The sequence below is a fragment of the Armigeres subalbatus genome, unplaced genomic scaffold (genome assembly GCF_024139115.2).
Source record: "Armigeres subalbatus isolate Guangzhou_Male unplaced genomic scaffold, GZ_Asu_2 Contig207, whole genome shotgun sequence".
Lineage (NCBI taxonomy): Eukaryota > Metazoa > Arthropoda > Insecta > Diptera > Culicidae > Armigeres > Armigeres subalbatus.
In genome coordinates, this window is record NW_026942913.1 from 952,985 (window position 1) to 973,871 (window position 20,887).

Here is a 20,887-nt window from a genome sequence, read left to right on the forward strand (position 1 = left end):
AACGGCAATGGAAATGGCAAAATTGTTAGCCCATAGTTTTTCTGTCAAATTTTCTGTTTCCATCGCCGTTCCGCTGAATTGCGTTTGGGAATTAAAGACTGTTTCTTCAACTATAGCATCAACAACGTTCCCATGAGCAGAAAATGAAAACAAACTGAAAACTTATTTTGATATTTTGATACTTTCATTTGCAATATCAAATTTTGGTGACCCTGTGGTCGAGTTAATAGTAATCACATCAAAAGTTGAGAACTAAATGTTGTATCCAAATAAACAAAAACAAACTTATTTTGATATTGGGCATTTTTTCTACGGTTTACAAAATAAGTTTTCATAATGATAATGACTATATCGAGCAAAAACAAAAATAAATATCTCAATTTGATATTATTTTGATGCATGGATCATATAGTGATAACAAAATTCTGATATCTTATTTAGTTACTCGTTTGATCGAACACATATTATGCGATATCAAGATTTATAAACTAGATTTATTATTACTTAGTTATTTTCTATAAGTCTTGATATCAGAAAAATATCTAATTCCGTTCTTGTTTCGTTTTAATTTATTTGAGATGATATCAAAATAAAAATATCAAAATTAGTTTGACTTTTGGTGTCGAATCATTTTATTTCATTATTATTCAGTCTTATTCGATAACTGATAATAGGAAATAATTTTATCTTGATTTATTGCTTATGACGTAATGAATAAGTTTCTTGTAGTTCAAAGCCCCTTTGATGGCTGCAGAATGATCGTCGTGCAGGAGGTGCCTTTGTTCGAGTAGTCAATCTATAAAATATAAAAAAGCAGCATGCGCACGAAACTTTGAAGCATTTTGGAATTCTTCTCTATTTCTTTATGAAAGTGCAAATGGTATGATTCTAAAATATAGAACTGGGGAAAATCACCTAGTTGTAAAAAAATCCAAAAAATATACAGGGTTGTTACGACTACGCGGATTTCGCGATTTTCGCGGATTTCGCGGTTTTCGAGAATTTGGCGCGGATTTACATAACGATTTTAAGGTTTCGCGCGGATTTGGCGCGGATTTAGTTTTAGGAAAAAAATTAATAAATTAAATGCTAGATCTAAGGATATTTATTTGAAAATTAGTTCTATGTCTATCTAGTTGGACTTTATTTTAATTAGCAAATGTTGTTGAGAACAAAACTTACGTTTGACAGCTATTGATTTTATTTTTCGAATATGTCCAAGCCCTTATCGCAAGGTATGTATTAAACTCTTGAGCATTCTTTGAATAAATGTTATGAAGAGAAGGACGCCACTTGTTGCCATATTTAATTCATACTGGAATATCGCAAAACATTGAAGGACATGAAAACCCATTTTCGCCTTGTCAATTTCTTTGTAATTCCAAGTCATTTGTTAGTTTCTGATTGATTATTTCTTTTACGATGAACCACTTAGCATGATATGTTATCATTTATCAAAAGTTTTTTCATCAGGAATTCCTTAATAGTGTTAGAACATTTTATATTGTTTTCATGACATTCATCTAGAACGAATAAGGGTTTATACAACAATAGAAAACACAAAATGTTCTTTGATTGTTCGATTTGATGCAGATGCCTCCTTTTAATAGGTGCGTCCGCAGAAAGACGTTCAAAAATTAGAAGATGATTCTCAAAAGTTATTTCTGAAGGTTTTTGGCGATATTTTTGGATAACTCCGATGGCATTTTTACAGGATTATCAACAAAAAACGAAGAAACATCCTAAAAATAATTCTCAAGCACTCTATGAGGATTCTTGTAAATAAATTTCCACAACCTAAAGATGATTTTTGCAGCATTTAAAATCCAAAAAATTATAAAGATTTTTTTGGAGGAACTTCCGCCAAATTTCTTCAATTTCTGCAAGAATTTCCAAAGCGATATTCGCAGGAATTCATGAAGAGATTTCCGCAAATAGGCTCTGAAGATTCTCGGCAGGTTATTATTAAAGAATTTACTTGAACTTACGAAAAAATTTCCCAATGAATTTTCGAAAAATTTCCCAGGGGAGCTTTTGTACAATTATGGAGCAACTTCTGCAGCAGATCCAAGAGCAGTTGAGTTTCTGCAAACATTTCCAATAAAATATCTGAGCAAACTACCGGAAGATTATCCTAGGATGAATCTGCACACGATTGATGAATTTCTAGAGGAATACTCGGAGAAGTTTTCGCAGATATTCTCGGAGATTTTGGCTGAAATTCCGGTATGGTCAAAAAATTGCAAATTAATTTCCACTAAAAATGTTGTCGGAATTTATGCTTGAACTCTTAGAGAAACTTGTTGCAAGAATTAAAGGACAATAAGCACAAATAACGTACTATTTTTTTTTTCTAAAGTTCACGCAAATTATTCTTCCGAATTCCCAAAGTAATTTCTGCTGAAAATTCTGAAAAAAATTCTCAGAAATTTCCGAAGGAATTTACGCTTGAAACTCAGTATTCTGACTGGAAAATCAACGGAGTTTTTTGAAACGAATTCAAATAATTGTTTTACAGACGTTTTGTTTAAAACCGGAGCTGCATTGTCAAATTCTTTAATCTGTACGCAAGTTTGTCTTGTGATCAATAATACACCAAAGTTGCATAATTCAGAAAAAATACGGTTTCGGCAGATTTTTTATTGTTTGCCAAATTTATCTATAATCAATCATGATCAAATATGACCTGAACATTCTTTGTATATCAATGAGTCTTGTGCCGAATTTTACAAAGTTCGATCAACAAAAAATCAACTGACAATAATGGAACAAAACATGCCAAAACCATCATCTCATTAAATACAATTTTGAAAAGCGGTGCTTATTGAAATAGCTTCGGCTGTTAAGTTCTTGTTCACTTAGCTTCAGTACTTCTAGTAACGAATAGGGCCATCTAGAGTGGTTGTAATACCCCGGGTAGAAGCTGTGATATTGATATCAATACATGATATGAACTTGTTTGAAATAAGAGTAAAAATAACAAGCGAAAATATAAAAAAAATATCATAAAAATATCAGGTTTTGCCATTAACAAGAACTTATCAATATCTTGAGCTATTAGTTTGCTCTTGTTAATGGCAAAGCCTGATATTTTTATGATATTTTGGTGCAATTTTTTGTTATTTTCGTTTGCTATTTTTACTCTTATTTCAAACAAGTTCATATCATGTTTTGTTATCAATATCATTGTTTTACTGTTAATGAGCTATTATCGTCTACCCGGGACTAACTGCGGGTTACTTAATATGTAGAGGAAATTCTAATAGAATGCTAAATTGAATAGCAGGCCAAGTTCCTGCTGGAATGTATAATCATTGAAGAATAATAATTATAAAAAACGAACTTGAAAAGAAGACGTTCAGTAAGTTTTGATTAAAAAATTGATATTTTACGCGTATTTGCTTAGAATTTAGTTTTAAGTCGCACGTAATTGTCGCGAAATGGATTTGATGTCGCGCGGAAATGGCGCGGATTTGATTTTAGTCGGCGCGGATTTGGCGCGGAAAATATTTCAGGATCTCCGTAACAACCCTGAATATATTATGAACGAACAGGTTTTGTCATTTTAGGCAATAATACCAGAATCATCAATAGTTCTAAATTGACATTCGCGGATTTGGTACCTAAAAAAAGTGGTAAAGTTCAAATATGACGAACGATTAATATTTACAATTTCCACCTCCATAAAAACAGGTGAGCTGAATATTTCAAAATTAGAATTTTGTTATCATGACAGATTTCAATTTAATCGTGTACAATATCGAACAAATGAATCTTGTAAACTGTTAGGGTATGACGATTCATACATCAGAATAGATGATCAATTTTACGCATAGAGACAATATTAACTGACATGGACAACACTGTTTACGTTGTTGGACGAGAATTGGAAATTAATCAAATTTATGAAAATATGTTTATGTATACCTATAGGTATAAACTATAGTAAACAATACGACATTTGTTAAGTTGAAAAAAGATTGATGATAACATTCGAAATTTCGTTAGTATTACTATGGAATTAGAGCACAAAGTGTACAATTTAATATCAGTTTGCAAGTTTGACACTCATTTAGATTTAAATAAATAAATTTTAATCAACAAAAATTAAAAGACTTTCAATGCATTGACTTTATATTTTATCTTTTCAATGCGTAAGAAAAATCTTCATATAGAGGGGACCAGGGGGCAGATTGGACACCCCCAATATTCTTGCTAATTCAATCATTTATCTACTTTCAATGCAGCGAACTCTATAATCCTTTCACAAACAACTAATTCATAGCGTAGAAGTCATTGTTTTATCTTCTTAGCGCATACATTTGACAAAAAAGTGAGCCAGTATGGTGGATAAGAGCATGCATAGATAATGTAATGCTTAGAGGAGAGACGATTGGAAAGGGGTCTTGCAATAAGTGTGAAGATCCATATAAAAAAATTATATGCTTCATACAAAAAGTTTCACATACATGTATGAGGCCGACTAAAAGTGGCAAATTTTTGCTTTACGTAATCAATCTTCTATTCACCATGGAATCAAAATAGAAAACGATCATATATGACCTCGCTTAAGACGAGGGAAATAGATTTTCGGATGTTGATGATCCAAACACAATTTTAGGTGTCTCATACAAAAACATGACAGAAAGATGAACAATTGGGTAATATTTTTGTTGGATGATCCGTAAAATAGGTTTATTTATTTATTCAGACTAAGGCCGAAGTGGCCTGTGCGGTATATAAGAGTCTTCTCCATTCGGCTCGGTCCATGGCTACACGTCGCCAACCACGCAGTCTACGGAGGGTCCGCAAGTCATCTTCCACCTGATCGATCCACCTTGCCCGCTGCGCACCTCGCCTTCTTGTGCCCGTCGGATCGTTGTCGAGAACCATTTTCACCGGGTTACTGTCCGACATTCTGGCTACGTGCCCGGCCCATCGCAGTCGTCCGATTTTCGCGGTGTGAACGATGGATGGTTCTCCCAACAGCTGATGCAATTCGTGGTTCATTCGCCTCCTCCACGTACCGTCCGCCATCTGCACCCCACCATAGATGGTACGCAGCACTTTCCTTTCGAAAACTCCAAGTGCGCGTTGGTCCTCCACGAGCATCGTCCAGGTCTCGTGTCCGTAGAGGACTACCGGTCTAATGAGCGTTTTATAGATTGTCAGTTTGGTACGGCGGCGAACTCTATTCGATCGGAGCGTCTTGTGGAGTCCAAAGTACGTACGATTTCCAGCCACTATGCGTCTCCGAATTTCTCTGCTGGTGTCATTTTCGGCAGTCACCAGTGAGCCCAAGTACACAAATTCTTCTACCACCTCGATTTCGTCACCACCGTTGCAAACTCGCGGTGGGTGGCTCACATTGTCTTCTCTTGAACCTCTTCCTATCATGTACTTCGTCTTCGACGTGTTGATGACTAGTCCGATCCGCTTAGCTTCCCTCTTCAGTCTGATGTAGGCTTCCTCCATCTTCTCAAAGTTACGTGCCATAATATCTATGTCGTCGGCGAAACCAAATAGCTGGACGGACTTATTGAAAATTGTACCACTCGTGTTAATCCCTACTCTTCGTATTCCCCTTCCAAAGCGATATTGAATAGCAGACACGAAAGACCATCACCTTGCCGTAACCCTCTGCGGGTTTTGAAGGGACTCGAGAATGCCCCTGAAACTCGAACTACGCACATCACCCGATCCATCGTCGCTTTGATCAACCGTGTCAGTTTATCCGGAAAACCGTGTTCGTGCATTAGCTGCCATAGCTGGTCCCGATCGATTGTATCATATGCGGCTTTGAAGTCGATGAATAGATGATGTGGGCACGTTGTATTCGCGGCATTTCTGCAGTACTTGGCGAATGGCGAACACCTGGTCCGTGGTGGAGCGTTCGCCCATAAAACCCGCCTGGTACTGCCCCACGAACTCCCTTGCAGTTGGTGCTAGTCGACGGCATAAAATTTGGGAGAGTACCTTGTAGGCGGCGTTCAGCAATGTGATTGCGCGGTAGTTGCTACAATCCAGCTTATCGCCCTTTTTGTAGATGGGACACACGACCCCTTCCATCCACTCCTGCGGCAAAACTTCCTCCTCCCAAATCTTGGTAATGACCCAGTGCAGCGCTCTAGCCAGTGCCTCACCACCGTGTTTAAATAGCTCTCCTGGTAGTTGGTCAACTCCAGGCTTTGTTGTTCTTCAGCCGGCCAATCTCCTCCTGGATTTCCTGGAGATCCGGAGCCGGTAGAATTATGTCCTGCGCGCGTTCTCCCAGGTCCATCACCATACCGCCATCTTCGTCTGCCACATCGCCATTCAGGTGTTCTTCGTAGTGCTGCCGCCACCTTTGAATCACCTCACGCTCGTTCGTAAGAAGATTCCCGTTTATGTCCTTACACATATCAGGCTGTGGCACGTGGCCCTTACGTGAACGGTTTAACTTCTCATAGAACTTTCGTGTGTTATTAGCGCGGTACAGTTGCTCCGTTTCCTCACGGTCTCGATCTTCCTGCTGGCGCTTTTTCCTCCGGAAAATCGAGTTTTGTCTGTTCCGCGCCTGTTTATATCGTGCCTCGTTCGCCCTCGTGCGGTGTTGCAGCAATCTCGCCCATGCTGCATTCTTCTCTTCCACTAACTGCTCACATTCGCCGTCATACCAGTCGTTTTTCTGATCCGGGGGCACCGTGCCAAGTGCAGCGGTTGCGGTGCTTCCAATGGCGGATCGAATATCTCTCCAGCCATCTTCAAGAGACGCTGCGCCTAGCTGCTCTTCCGTTGGAAGTGCCACTTCCAGCTGTCGCGCGTATTCTTGGGCTAGTCTACCGTCTTGTAGCCGCCCAATGTTAAGCCGCGGCGTCCGACTTCGACGCGTGTTGTACACCGTCCAGAGTTTTGAGCGCAGGCATACTGCAACGAGGTAGTGGTCGGATTCAATATTCGCACTGCGGTAAGTGCGGACGTTCGTGATGTCGGAGAAGAATTTACCGTCGATTAGAACGTGGTCGATTTGGTTTTCCGTTTCTTGGTTAGGTGATCTCCATGTGGCCTTGTGGATATTTTTGCGGGGAAAGAAGGTGCTTCGGACTACCATTCCGCGGGAGGCGGCGAAGTTTATGCATCGTTGGCCGTTGTCATTCGATACGGTGTGCAGACTATCCGGTCCGATGACCGGTCTATACATTTCCTCCCTTCCTACCTGCGCGTTCATGTCACCGATGACGATTTTGACGTCCCGCAGTGGGCATCCATCGTATGTCTGCTCCAGCTGTGCGTAGAACGCTTCTTTCTCGTCGTCGGGTCTCCCTTCGTGTGGGCAGTGCACGTTGATGATGCTATAGTTGAAGAAACTCATCCTCAGCTTGCACATCCTTGCGTTGATTGGCTGCCACCCAATCACGCGTTGGCGCATCTTACCCAGCACTATGAAGCCTCAGCTTGCACATCCTTGCGTTGATTGGCTGCCACCCAATCACGCGTTGGCGCATCTTACCCAGCACTATGAAGCCGGTTCCCAGCTCGTTGGTGGTGCCACAGCTTTGGTAGAAGGTAGCCGCTCGATGCCCGCTTTTCCACACTTTCTGTCCTGTCCAGCAAATCTCCTGCAGCGCCACGACGTCGAAGTTGCGGGGATGTAATTCATCGTAGATCATCCTGTCGCAACCTGCGAAACCTAGCGACTTGCAATTCCATGTTCCAAGCTTCCAATCGTGATCCTGTATTCGTCGCCTAGGTCTTTGCCGATTATATCGAGTCGCATTATCTCTTATATTGTTCGTAATGATTGGTTTTCTAGGCGGCTTATTGGGCCTGCGCAAACCCCCTGTCTCGTCGGAGGGCCGTCGTGTCAGGGCTGTTTAGCATCCCACCTAACATCAGGACTTGGGCTTGTGCGCTTTGAGCGGCACACGGTCGCTTTGGTGGGGCCTACTTGCGGATACATGCAGCTTTTTATAGAGGTTTAACAGGGCCCACTGTCAAACCCCACCACATCCTAGGCAAGCCCCACAACTCGCAGATGGCCTGGGGAGGGATCGTCAAGCCCTTGGACATAGTCCCTGCTGCCCGCGATATAGGTACGATGGCATATAATCACGAGTAAGATAATTTTCTTCATATTTTATAAGGGTGTCCATACTGCCCATGGGGGTGTCCAATCTGCCCCACTACCTTCCCGAGAGTAGTGAAAAATTAACTATTACAAATCGTCCTATTTGATTGAAATTGCTTTATTTTCAATACGATTCAAAACAGAAGGTAGTTAACGAGTAATAGTATTATGTAATTGCTAGAAATTCGAATTATATTCAATTTAAATCACCTAATATTGATTAAAACCTTAGGGTGTCCATATTGCCCCTTGTTCCCCTACCGTTGAACGGAAAATAATTTCCATTCATATAGAAAGGGATCGTACTTTTATTATGTGTGATTTTTTTCAACCACCCTTTCCAATATTAGATTTCCTTCAATAACTTTTTGCAAATAACTTTTCATTCATAGGAACGTAAAATAACAGACCCTCCTTCCTCTTTAAGCTGTCGAGTAATAAGTATACGGCCTCATATATGTTTTCATTCGGTTTATAGAATACGGACTCTATTTATTATTTTCAGTTATCAAAATAATATCAAAATATGATATTTGGTAGAGTACTCTGCAATTCTATATTAGAATATGTTATAGTTATGATATCAAAAACTTTGGCAGTAATTGAGCAGTAATTGTTTTGGCAGTAAGTGCTTGTTTACAAAAGCTTGTATCGCTCAAGTCGCAAATCCCTCCGGATATACACAACTGGAGCAGACATACGAAGGATGTCCACTGCGAGTCGTGAAAATCGTCATCGACGACATGAACTCTCAAATAGGAAGGGAGGAAATGAACAGGGCCGGAGAGTCTGTACAATGCCAAACGATACATAAACTTTAAAACATTCGTATTCGTGGCCCATCATCAAACAAAGCTCTTGATACATATTTTTAGATTATTACAAAACTGACAACACTGCTAGCCTAAATGTTTTTATTGGTACAATATGATAACAATATCTTGGGTAAAGACAATCAAGCGTTAGTTAGATAACCATAGCTGTTGTTGTCTCACATTCATGATACCAGATTTCGACGGAAATGTTATCAGTTGATTGCCTGTTTAAAAGCGTCAAGGATATACTGGGATAAGAGCCGAATTATATGTAGCTTTCTGTTTCGAGTTTCCAATAGAGTGATATTCATTTTAACATTGCAATTTAAAACGACAATACTACAATAATTCCGCGCATTGTAAAACTTCACAGGGTTATATCTATATGGTTGTTTAGTGGTCAATGAGAGAATCGAAGGACCACTCCATTCTTCTACTTTGTATCTTTTTCTATGGAGACTGGGAGATCCATACGTAATGCATTTCCAACCTTCGGGAGATTTATGTCGTCACAAATATTACCATCCGCTCGCTTTCCAATACACTTCTACAAAAAAAATCTTCATGTTTGCCGTATCGGAACTATCAAATCTGTACTTACGCCTTTAATTATATTATGTACATGTACGTCTAAGTTTGGAAGATGATATTAACATTTCCATATTGTAAAAATAGTTGACTTTTAACGAAACCTAAGCAGCACAATTTTCTTGTAAGCAATTATACTGCAACTGCAAAATAAAATGCAGAAGAGTGATTTCTGAATGGCTAAATCATACTATTTTTTAATTGTATTAGTTTGATTTTATATTAAAGTAAAAGTTCTTTTTGGTTCTGCAGAATTATCCATATCGCGATTTTTTTTATGCAAAATCTCATCATTTGTTGTAAATGAAATATAGATATTGTCACAAATTTGTAATTAAAATTTTGAATAGAATTATATAAACTTTTTGAAATGGCAGCAAAGCTTATTGTTTGATTACTTTTAGATATTTTACATGTTTACTCATGATAATTATTAAAATTCATATTTATTTGCGTCCACCAATGCATTATCAGAAGCAGGACCTTTCAAGACTGAATTTGCTATTCAACTTGTGAACATATTTAAATCAAAAACTCATCTCTTATTGCAAAATTTTTGGAATGAATTAGACTTCTTGCAAAGGTGCAATAGCGTTTGTTTTTTACGTTAAAAAATGCATAATTTTTTAACATCTCCTCGCAATTATTCAAACCATTCGAGAATTTGATATGATGATGATGATGATGGTCCCGCCACATATCCCTATAAAGGTTTGAGCTAAACGATTTATCTTTAAGATAATTAATTGAATTTCATATAATAAAAATTTCATCAGATTTGAAAAAAAAACCAAAACGAGCTGATTACCATTACAGATATGAATTAAATGCATAACATTCCATTATTATCCAGCAAAAAAAATAAGAAAAAAACGGTTGTGTTCATCTACTGATTCTTATAAGCATCGTTGGTGATACTCCGAGTTTATACTACTATTGTACTAGACCAACATTTGAAAAAGGCGTAACAGCTAAAATTTATTCTTTCCGATTCCTCGTCTACATACAAAGCTATATCCATAGACAAAAAACTGAAGAGAATAAATGTTAGCGGAAAACGGATTTCCGCATGTTTAAATGTTAATTTAGAAATATTTCTTGTGGAAATTGTATGTGAAGATTCCATAGAATTTTTTGTGGTAATACCGAAAAATTTCTAATGAAAATTTCAACAATTTTCCAGGAATTCCATCAAGAATTCATCCAGATATTCCTCCAAAATGAGGAATTCCTGGGATAAGTTACTGTGGAGCTTCTAGAGGAATTTTGAAAAAATGAAGGAGGAAGTCTGAATGAATTCTCGAAGTAAGCCTGAATGAATTCGAGAATTTTTGGAGAAACTTCGAAGGAATCCCTGGTCTTCTGCAGGCATTTTCGGAGGAGAGAAACTCCCGCAGCATGTTTCGAAGAAATTCCTGGATCAGCAGCAGCAGCAGTTCTTAAACAGTGAACATCATTAAAACGCCTTGGTATTCGAAAAATTAACCCCATAATATGGGAGGCTCTTGAGACTATGAAAGCAACATGTTCATGAAATGTTAGCTTATTAGTGTCTAACTATACTAGTCGAAGTCGTTCAAATTTCGCAACCCCGATTTTGTGTTTGATTTTGTCAAAAGCCGATGAGAAGTCAGCATATATTAAATCGACTTGTTGTCCTTTCTTAAGCGCTTGCATAATAATCGAAGAGTAGGTAATCGAGTTAGTTTTTAACCTCTTACTTATTACCTTTCTTGAACACAGGGAAATGTATGATTTTTTTCAATATTCCAAGAAAATTACTGAACGTAATGATAAAATAAATAGAATTGACAAAAATAAGATAACGACAAACTTGTAGCGCTCTTTTTGAGAATAGAATATCTGGAGGAAATATTCCTAGAAGAATACCAGACGAAATTCCTGGAGGATTGTTCAGAGGATGCCCTGAGATGAAATCCTGGAGGAATTCCCTAATGTAAACCTGGAGGCATTCTCAGAGAACTACCTAAAAGTATTCCACTATTCCAAGAGGAATTTACAAAGGAATTCCAGAATGAAATCATGGGAGAATTCCATAATGGAACTCCTGGAGGAATTTTCGGAGAAAAATATGAAAGAATTCGGAGATATTTTCGAGGAAATGCCTGAGGATTTTCTGGGAGAAATCGAAGAGACTTGGAAGAATTCCTGGAGAAATATATCTAGAACATATCTCCCGGTGGAATTCCAGGTGGAACTACTTAAGAACTTTCTAGTTCTGGAGTATAATCAAAGAGTTTTCTTCATAAATTTCTGAAGGAATTCTCGAATACATTCCTGAAAGATTTTACGGAGATATTTCTAGAAAAACAGCAGTAAAATTTTTGGAAAAAAATCTTGGCCGGCTGTTATTGCCTGATTTACAAAATTGCACGCGGCGAACCCTTCATGAAAGGTACCGCCGCGCTTTCTACCCTGTTTACTTGATTCTTATGGGTGAATAGCATTGCAGTGTATCGTTTGGCGCGGCCGTACCTTTCGACAGTCATTCGCCGCGTGAAGTTTTGTGCAAGTACCCATTTGGGAACATTAAAAACGCCGCGCAGTGTATCATATCCAGAAAATCTGACAATACATATACGCATAATAAGATAAAAGATAACATTCTTTTTACTTTTACGAACCAACTATCAAAGAACCAATGAAATATAATTCTATAAAACACCACCAACACCAACCAACCAAGCTCACAACCCTTGTCTGTGGATTGGAACCTAGCCTTGCATAAGAGGAAAAATACCAAAAACTTACATGCAGACTACTTGAGGCATAACATGCTTAGGTATTTCAATACCAAAGGAATAATAATTTGTCTTGCATTTGGTATTGAGCATCCATCCCAAGATGAATATGTACTAGGTTTCCCAATCTACCAGATTTATGGGAGAGAAAAAGGTGGGGGTGAAAAATTCATTTTCAGCGCAAAACGTAAACAAACTCGCTAGCTCCCTATACTAAAATCCAAGATGGCTGAATCGATAATTTGGCAGATTGGAACACCTAGCAGTGTATTCATCTTGATCCATCCAGCCTGCGCTCTGGTTCATGTTCATATTAACAAGTGCACGTTCGAGCCCGAAGCGAATGTTCATTCGAGTGCGGCAGCATGGATAAACTTTTGCGCGGGGCCGCACCTTGAACTGTGCAATTACTACCCAGCAAACACAAGACCGTATTGTGTCGCCAGCACTAAATTGTATTCCGACTTCCGACGTTTTACTTCCGAACTTACTTCCGACATCATGAACGTCAGAACAAAATTTGAAATTGCTACCAACACATTGTCGGAAGAGCGTTTGGAAGTGTGGAAATAGACTTCCGAACTTCAATTTGGTGCCAGCGACGTTGTCAGCGACAAAAAAAGCTCGATTTTGTGACAGATAACACCGTGCAGTGCTGCATATTTATTTTATTTTTCCATGTGAATCTCGTCGGAAGTGGGCCTTGCTGCCAGCTCACCAGCGTCATATAAACAGTTTTGGTCTAAATGCACAATATATTATAGCGAATAAGTGTACAAAGTGGAGGCCATATACGTACACTTTACAAGCAGTCAAATGGAGGCATGCGCCTATATCGCCTCCACCTTGTATACTTATTCGCTATTATTGTTTTTTGGTGGGGCACCACTAAGCGCAAGAACAATAGCCTTCGAGAACAATAGTGTGATTGCATTGCTTGGTGCCCCATCTCTGTCTCCGCCAGTGGTGTGAACGCCTTTGCGTGTTATCAAAAAAAAAAACGAAAATAAAGCTTTAGGGTAACGGTACCAATAGTGGAGGTATTAGTAGATCCACAAAAGAAAATATTTTTTAAAAATTGATAATTATGGGAAATTTATTGCTTTATTATCTTATTCAATAGATATACTAATAAATTTGCTAACAAAAATGAGATAGATGTCATTTAACATTAACAATTACCAAATATTGCTTGCACCACTATGGGTACACTGTTCCTTTAGTGGCGGTAACAATTAATTTTGGTTCCTATAGTGGTGCTATCCATTGGTTTCTTATGAGACTCGCCACTATTGGTACAGTTGCACCACTATAGGTGGAAGGGTGTCAATTTTGTTAAGGAAAATCATTGTTTTCAATAGTTTTTCAAGCGAAATATTAAGGTAAGTTGCATTTAAAAGGATATTTAAAGCACGACGCATCAACTGAAACCATCGTAAAGTGTATAAATATGATAAATCTCATTAAAACCCCACTACCTCCACTATTGGTGCTACCTCCACTAAGGGTACGGTTACCCTATTTATTTTTGCCTTTCTCGTATACAAAGTATACGTAAAATCTATAGGATCACTCCAATAGAAGGCTCAGAGACCCATAGTGTTATATTCCAATCGACTCAGCTCGACGATTTGAGGTGATGCGATGATGTGCACAAAAATGTAAGACACACTTTTTGGTACTTAGCATTATCCGATTTGCTTGCTACAAGTATTGAAAATTGACTCGATCAACCATTGGGCCCCACTTGGAAAAAAATCAAAATCGAAAAAAAAACTCCAAAAACCGCTGCAATGTTCTCAAATGAACGCAAATAGATATCAATTGAAGGAAGAAGAAAGGCATCACCAACCCTAGGAGGATTAATCTGGGTTTCTGAAGTTAACATTAATTTGTTTAAGTGAGATGAAAAATGGAACATAATTGTTTTCTTAACACTATAAAATATTCAAAATATTATGAACTCGATTTGGTACACCAAGTGAAATCGTTAGTCATACTCCGAATGTTTTATTCATTAATTCGTTAATCTTAATCTTTATTCATTGTCAAAAATGTAATAATCATTAATCATAATCTTTAATCATAGAGTTGAATAATTTAATCATAACCAATTCAATCATTCATTAGGAGCACTATGGCTTTTACGTATACTTATTTTACGAGAAAGGCAAAAATGAGGATAAAAGGTAAAAGAAATATAAAAAATATATTTTCTATTAAGATTTCATGAGCAAATAAATCGTAGAAGTTTTAAATCCTTGAGTATGCAGGTATGCACTGAATTTGATAAATCGCCCCAATAACATTGAACTGCAATGAGTTTGCACAAGCGTACTGCAGATAAGAAAACGATTTCAGGGCCAACGTCGATCATTTAAATTACTTATCTCTACTTGCGTAATGTTAAGAATATGTTGGAATTTTGAACATCCGATGGGTCCAATTGGTGACGTGCCGCTTCCAATGTGGCATCGGATGACATGTTATCACACAATTAAACTCTCCAATGAAAACCACCATGGACAGGATTAATTTTAGGCGATTGGGTCTTTTCCGATAATTGATAAACGAGTTTGGACAAATTACCCACCATGGGTTTACAAGTTACAAGAAATGTCATATTATGAGTATGATAACGGCGTGCTTGGTGGTCTATCGAGCGGAACCGATTGTATTCTAATAAAGTATAGGGAGACGGCAGGTATTTTCGTCTGTTCGTCATAGTCTCGAAAACCAATAAAAAAGACGCTTTTTTGTAAAACTCATGCGTACCAAATCGTAAGCTCAGGAGAAACGTTCTGCTATAGTGGATTTCTAGCAAATGTACGTTGCTTTCATTGGTTTTAGCCCCTATGACGATGGACGGAAATACCTGCCGTGTCCCTACGTTCCATGAAATTGAATTCATTCAACCTTAATATAGTTTTCAACTTTCCTTGTAGAGATGAGCCAACCGAGGGCTGCATATCTCTCTTATAAAGACACACACAAAACTTTCGTTTCACGACCGGAAAATCACCTTCGATGAATTTTTCACATTAGTTCGTCAGGAAGCCTTAAACAGCTGGCAACAGAAATGGACAAATGGGGAGTTGAGAAGATGGCTGTATTCAATTCGCCGCAGGTGTCGAAGCGTCCATGGTTCAAAAAAAATGAATATGGGACGAGACTTCATTCGAACCATGTGTAGTCTAATGTCCAATCACTACACTTTAAATGCACATCTTTTCAGAGTGGGGCTCTCGGAAAGGAATTTCTGTGTTTGCGGCGAGGATTACCAGGACATTGATCATGTCGTGTGGACGTGTGAAGAGCATCGTGGCCCCAGATCTACGCTAACTGAACATTTCCGGGTCCGAAGACAACAAGAAAAAAGCCTACTAGAGAAGTGTTGTCGGGTATTGATCGCGAGTACATGTTCCTTGTCCACCAATTTATGAAAGTTGCTGATGTAATACTGTAACCATAGTCTGCCCATCTCCTTGTCTTAAGTACCCCATTATGAATCTCTTGTTGTGCATTTTCTGTCGTTAATCCCTTCCAAATAAACGATTAATAAAACTTTTGTTGAGGCCTCCTGGAATCCAAAACTCAATTCACTCGCATTTCCTAGGGCACATCACTCAATACCGAAGCAATGTCACCAAATTGAAAGACTAAAATAATGAATATTTTCTCCAAAACACCGATGAAGTTGGAAGGGTATACATTTGTAGCCTCTTCCTTGATTATTGGTGCTCAATGCATATAAGAGCTATTAAACTTTGTAATTTAAATTCAAAAGTAACATGTCAGATATCTTTGAAAATCAAATAGAATAGCAATAGCAAGAATTAGCAACGAAAATGCTTTCATTGGCAACCAGGCTTGTAAAATGTCATCTGCATTTCATTTGACTAATTTGTTCATAACTTTCTTTAGAAACCAAATTTAATCCATAATTTTAGATGTACTCATAACGCTTGAGTAGGGCTATATTTTTGTCCAAGGGTACATTGCTCTAAATATAACATCTGAGGCTGGAGAGTGAAAACTCTCCAAAATGTCACGTGTCATTTGACATAATGTCATTTGAATGACATTTTGCCTCCCACGCCTCAGATTACATATTTACAGCAATGTCTTGTTAGACAAAGTTGTAGGCACATTTAAGCGCTATAAGTTCGTCATACATCATGAATTGATAGCTACCTTCTGAGAAAGTTCTGGGAAAATTATACAAACGAATGCAAATGACATTTTACAACACTGTAATGGCAACCAGACATTAAAGATGAATTCTGTTAATATATTAGTGCCATTTTCTGTTTGTTTGGGGTTCTATCACAAATTACTTAACGCTAAATTTGATGAATTTGGACCACCTCCCTACCCCACGTTTTTGTATGAAAAGTTTAATTATTTTGTATGGACCGTAACGCTCGGCCTGACCCCCTCCCTCCCCCCCCAGAGTTGCGTAATTTGTGAAAGGCCCCTTATAATTATCACTGGACAAACTCACGCTCATCTGACTCAACTCAAATTGGGTCAATTTTCTGAAAGAGGAAAAACGGACGATCCAAAACCAGAGCGTATGTAATTAAGAGTGGCGACCCTGTCAGAATTATAACAAAATTCATCTGTCATTCCCATACAAAATCGTGTTCCAAACGAGCAGGAGACCTGTCAAATGAGGCACATGTCGCCACTCTTAATTACATACACTCTGTCCAAAACAATAGTACAAGTTTAGGTTCGTTCACCAATAACGCCACGTAATGCTAAATTTGGCGAATTTACCCTCCCGATCGTAACACTTTTTGTATGAAAGGTTTATTTTTTGTGTGAATCGTAATGCTCGGTCTGTCCCCTCCCTACCCTTACGGCATTACTTAATTTATGAATAGTTCTTTTAGTATTCGTGTGCTGTTTTCGGGGTTAACTATTATTTTTTCAAATATTTCAATTTCAACGCAAGAAATCTATTCAGAAGAAGCCTAAACATTGAATTGTGTGTTTGGAGCTGAGTTACGCAAATGGTCTGTACCAGTAAGCTAAATCTAAGATATCCCTTCAAACAGGTCACTCAAATTAATCGCATGATAAAATGCATGTGCAAAACTCGCATAGAAGTCATCGAGTGGGAAAATTTTTTATTCCAAATGCGCTTAATGCAAACAGCAGATAATGAAACTGTTGAACCATTAATCTTCGTAATACATTTTATGTGCAATGGTTTTGTGGGGTATACCCCGTTAGGCACAAGTACGTTAGGCATAAGGACGTTAGACATATGGACGTTAGGCATGATGTTCGTTAGGCATATAATGACCCAAAGAACAGCCCATGACATAAAGAAGGCAGAATTATGCCAATGTCTATTATGCCTAATGTACATTACGCCTAACGTCCGTCATGCCTGAAGTCCATTATACCTAACGTCCTTATGCCCAACGTCGCGGACCCGGTTTTGGGCCTGTTTTTACACATATGTAAGCCCGTTTCATGTGTTTATCCTGTTTTTGCAGAATATGTGGCAGATTTTTGAAGGCTAAACAATGTGGAATTATGTAAAAGTTTCGGCGCTCTCAATTCAAAGAATCCGACATGAATTCGTCGAATTAGTTATTTGTTCCTTGTCGCAATATCCCTATGTCCTTTTTAGTTCAAATCTATGAACAAGGACCTGGTATCTAGCGAAACGGACATAATGATTGGACAGCGTTGGAAATAAGCTACAATCGGGCGAAGGCTTATGTACAATTTTCTTCGAAGCACGTCAGAAGTTTTGATCTGTTGGATGAAAACGAGAATGATTCGCGTCTATGACTACAACAGTGCTAAAACTTTCTGCATCTTTAACATCTATTGACTTTTTTTCAATCGTGTAATTATCATTTATTTTTCTAGGTTTTGCCTACAGCAATACGAAAAAAAAAACATTAGCAAAAATAATGAAATTTCATCGATTCAATCTCAATAATTTGTATGTGCATCCCATTACCCTTTTAGGAAGTAATCCGTTTGCATATGAAATTCATAATGACTGGATCTACAAGATTTTATAAGCACCGCACATATTTTGTAAAAGCAAAACCAACTGATCAAAATTTGATTTCAAGACATATATAAGAAATATGCAGTTTTTTTCTGAGTGTAGTAAGCCCACTAACGATGGACCAACTTTAATCAAATTTCACAATTGATTGAATGACACAGTCATATTTAACTTTGAATTTACAAATAGGGACACGGCAGGTATTTTCGTCTGTTCGTCATAGTCTCGAAAACCAATAAAAGAGACGCTTTTTTGTAAAACTCATACGTACCAAATCATAAGCTCAGGAGAAACGTTCTGCTATAGTGGAGTTCTAGCAAATGTACGTTGCTTTCGTGGGTTTTAGCCCCTACGACGATGGACGGAAATACCTGCCGTGTCCCTAATTGCTTTTTTCAGTTTTGGTAAAAGTTATACACGAATATGGAGAAATGATAACTATACCACAATATATTGCAATTACCATAAGATACGATAAGATACGTTTTAAATAACTGTACCAGTGATACCAATCACACCAACAAGAGCGTGTACTATTTACAGCCATGGTGAATCACTTAATGCCAAGTTGAGCTAAGATGTTGAATTATTTGCCGAGTGGAATAACTAACAACATAGGCGGATTTCTTCGGCAGCACAGTGGTAAAAACCACGCAGAAGGTATTCTGGTTTCGAATCGACAAACAATTTTATTCACTCAATCGATTCTTTACTTTATTTTTAAGTTTAACTTTTCCAAAGAACCCATATTTTTTTATGCCTCTAAGTATTTTCAAAATTTAAAACAAAAAATCAAAAACGTGACTGTTTCGCTTTTGTTTTCGATTTTTAAAATAGTTAGAGGCTTAAAAAATATGGGCTCTTCGGTAGAGTTGACCTTAAATAAGCCAAAGAATCGACTGAAACAATAAAAAGAGATACAGTTTTTAAAGGGAAAAGTCAATTCGAATTGGAATTACGAAAATATTTTTGCAAAAATATAAGATCAAAAGTAAATTAATTGCGGTAACAAAATAAAGTTTGGCAGTGAAATAATATAAGTAATAAGTTGACTTGGTTCATATAAAACCCAGCATCCCAAAACATATCTAGTTTGATACATTTACATAAGTTTTCTTCTAATGATAAACAGCTCATGGCACGTTACTACTCATTACGAACCGGTCATCATACTATAGAAGTGTTATGAACGTAACGAGTATACTAAAGTATAAATGCGCAAAAACGGCTCAATATAATTACCTCACTTGTGCTACCATCGCAGTCTTTATGCTTGCTGCAGCGTGATTTAACCACCTGGCCGTTCTCGTAGTTAACGTTGCTTAAAATCACGTTGTTATTAGCATTGGGTACTTTTCTGCGTTTGACAAACATGTCGGCTGTATTTACTCCTTTCACTCTTTTGTACTTGACTTCCGCGAATAGCAATTATTATTTCATATGTCCGAATGTCTAAAAATTGCAAATCATGCTTTGCTTGACCTAAACTGAGTCAGGAACCCAAGATGGATTGTATGCATATACAACACAGAAGTGCGGGGTTAAAACTCTCACTCTTATCACACTGGTTGTCGGTGTCTTCGACGATTTTTGATGCGCAGCTTTTGAAAACAACAATAAAATAAACCGATGCGATGTAACGATGAGCGGCAGATTTCAACAACGGCAGTTGAACTATCAAAAGTTCAACGACGTGTTAGCACTCCCAGGCGAACAAATGGAACGACGAACCGACCAAACACTTAACACCCAATTATGGGAGGACAAACTTTCATAACGCACAAAGTAATGATTGGTGTTTTATGGTAAAGAGTTCCATATGAATATCGAAGATGAAAGCAATCAAAATCTCATTTAAAAATGATCAAATGATCAAGCCCTGCAGCAAACTGCACACAGTACACTACGCGCGGACAGAGTACACTTTCTCTAAACGGTGTCTTTTCGACGACTAACTTCGATGGTGCTGTCGAGCGGAGCTTTTAATCGCGATGTCAGCTGCTCGATGGTAGCACTCGCCGCTCATTCATGGAGCAGCTTGAATCCATCATTTATGTGTCGGTCGATTATAAAGAATATACTCGAGGAATCTGCGATAATGATAAATGCATGACGATGTACTCTGCACACTTGTACGACACGTAAACGGCAGTACCAACAAACTTTGAAAGTGTGTTCGGAAAACAGTAGATTCCAATAGGAAGACTATTTTGAATTCAATATTGGTACACGACTAACTGGGTTTTGTTGATTTAATTTTGATTGATTTTAACGCAGCTGCATGTTTAAGATCTCACACATGATTTGACGTGAATGTCAAATAACCTGGAAAAGCATCTATGTTATGTTTTTCGCTCCCATAAGTGTAAGTTTTGTCGCCAAACTCCGATAGTGTCAGACAATGTCAATCCAATATCGTGTACTAGCATCGATTTAATCATTGGGCCATTATGTAACTCAAATGATTCTGAAGCTGGCTCTGAATTTAGTTCAGGTAGGTATAGAGAAATTTTTGAGCAAAAGTCCAAGAAGTAGCGGTATGCATATTTTAAAACGCCGAATACATTCTACCGGA

General features: G+C 37.9%; 1 protein-coding gene across 2 annotated transcripts in view; it reads right to left on the reverse strand.

Moving 5' to 3' along the window:
* The window catches only part of LOC134203710 (bifunctional 3'-phosphoadenosine 5'-phosphosulfate synthase-like), a 55,949-nt gene that overhangs the window by 11,604 nt on the left and 23,458 nt on the right, over positions 1-20,887 (reverse strand). The window contains exon 1 of one of the 2 annotated variants that reach the window (XM_062678572.1): positions 19,555-20,271. The exons of the other annotated variant lie outside the window; for it this stretch is intronic. Within the exon in view, the coding sequence (XP_062534556.1) occupies positions 19,555-19,686 (132 nt within the window). The 5' untranslated portion in view covers positions 19,687-20,271. Of the gene's footprint in view, positions 1-19,554; positions 20,272-20,887 lie in introns of those variants that run through there. 2 annotated transcript variants of the gene reach the window in all.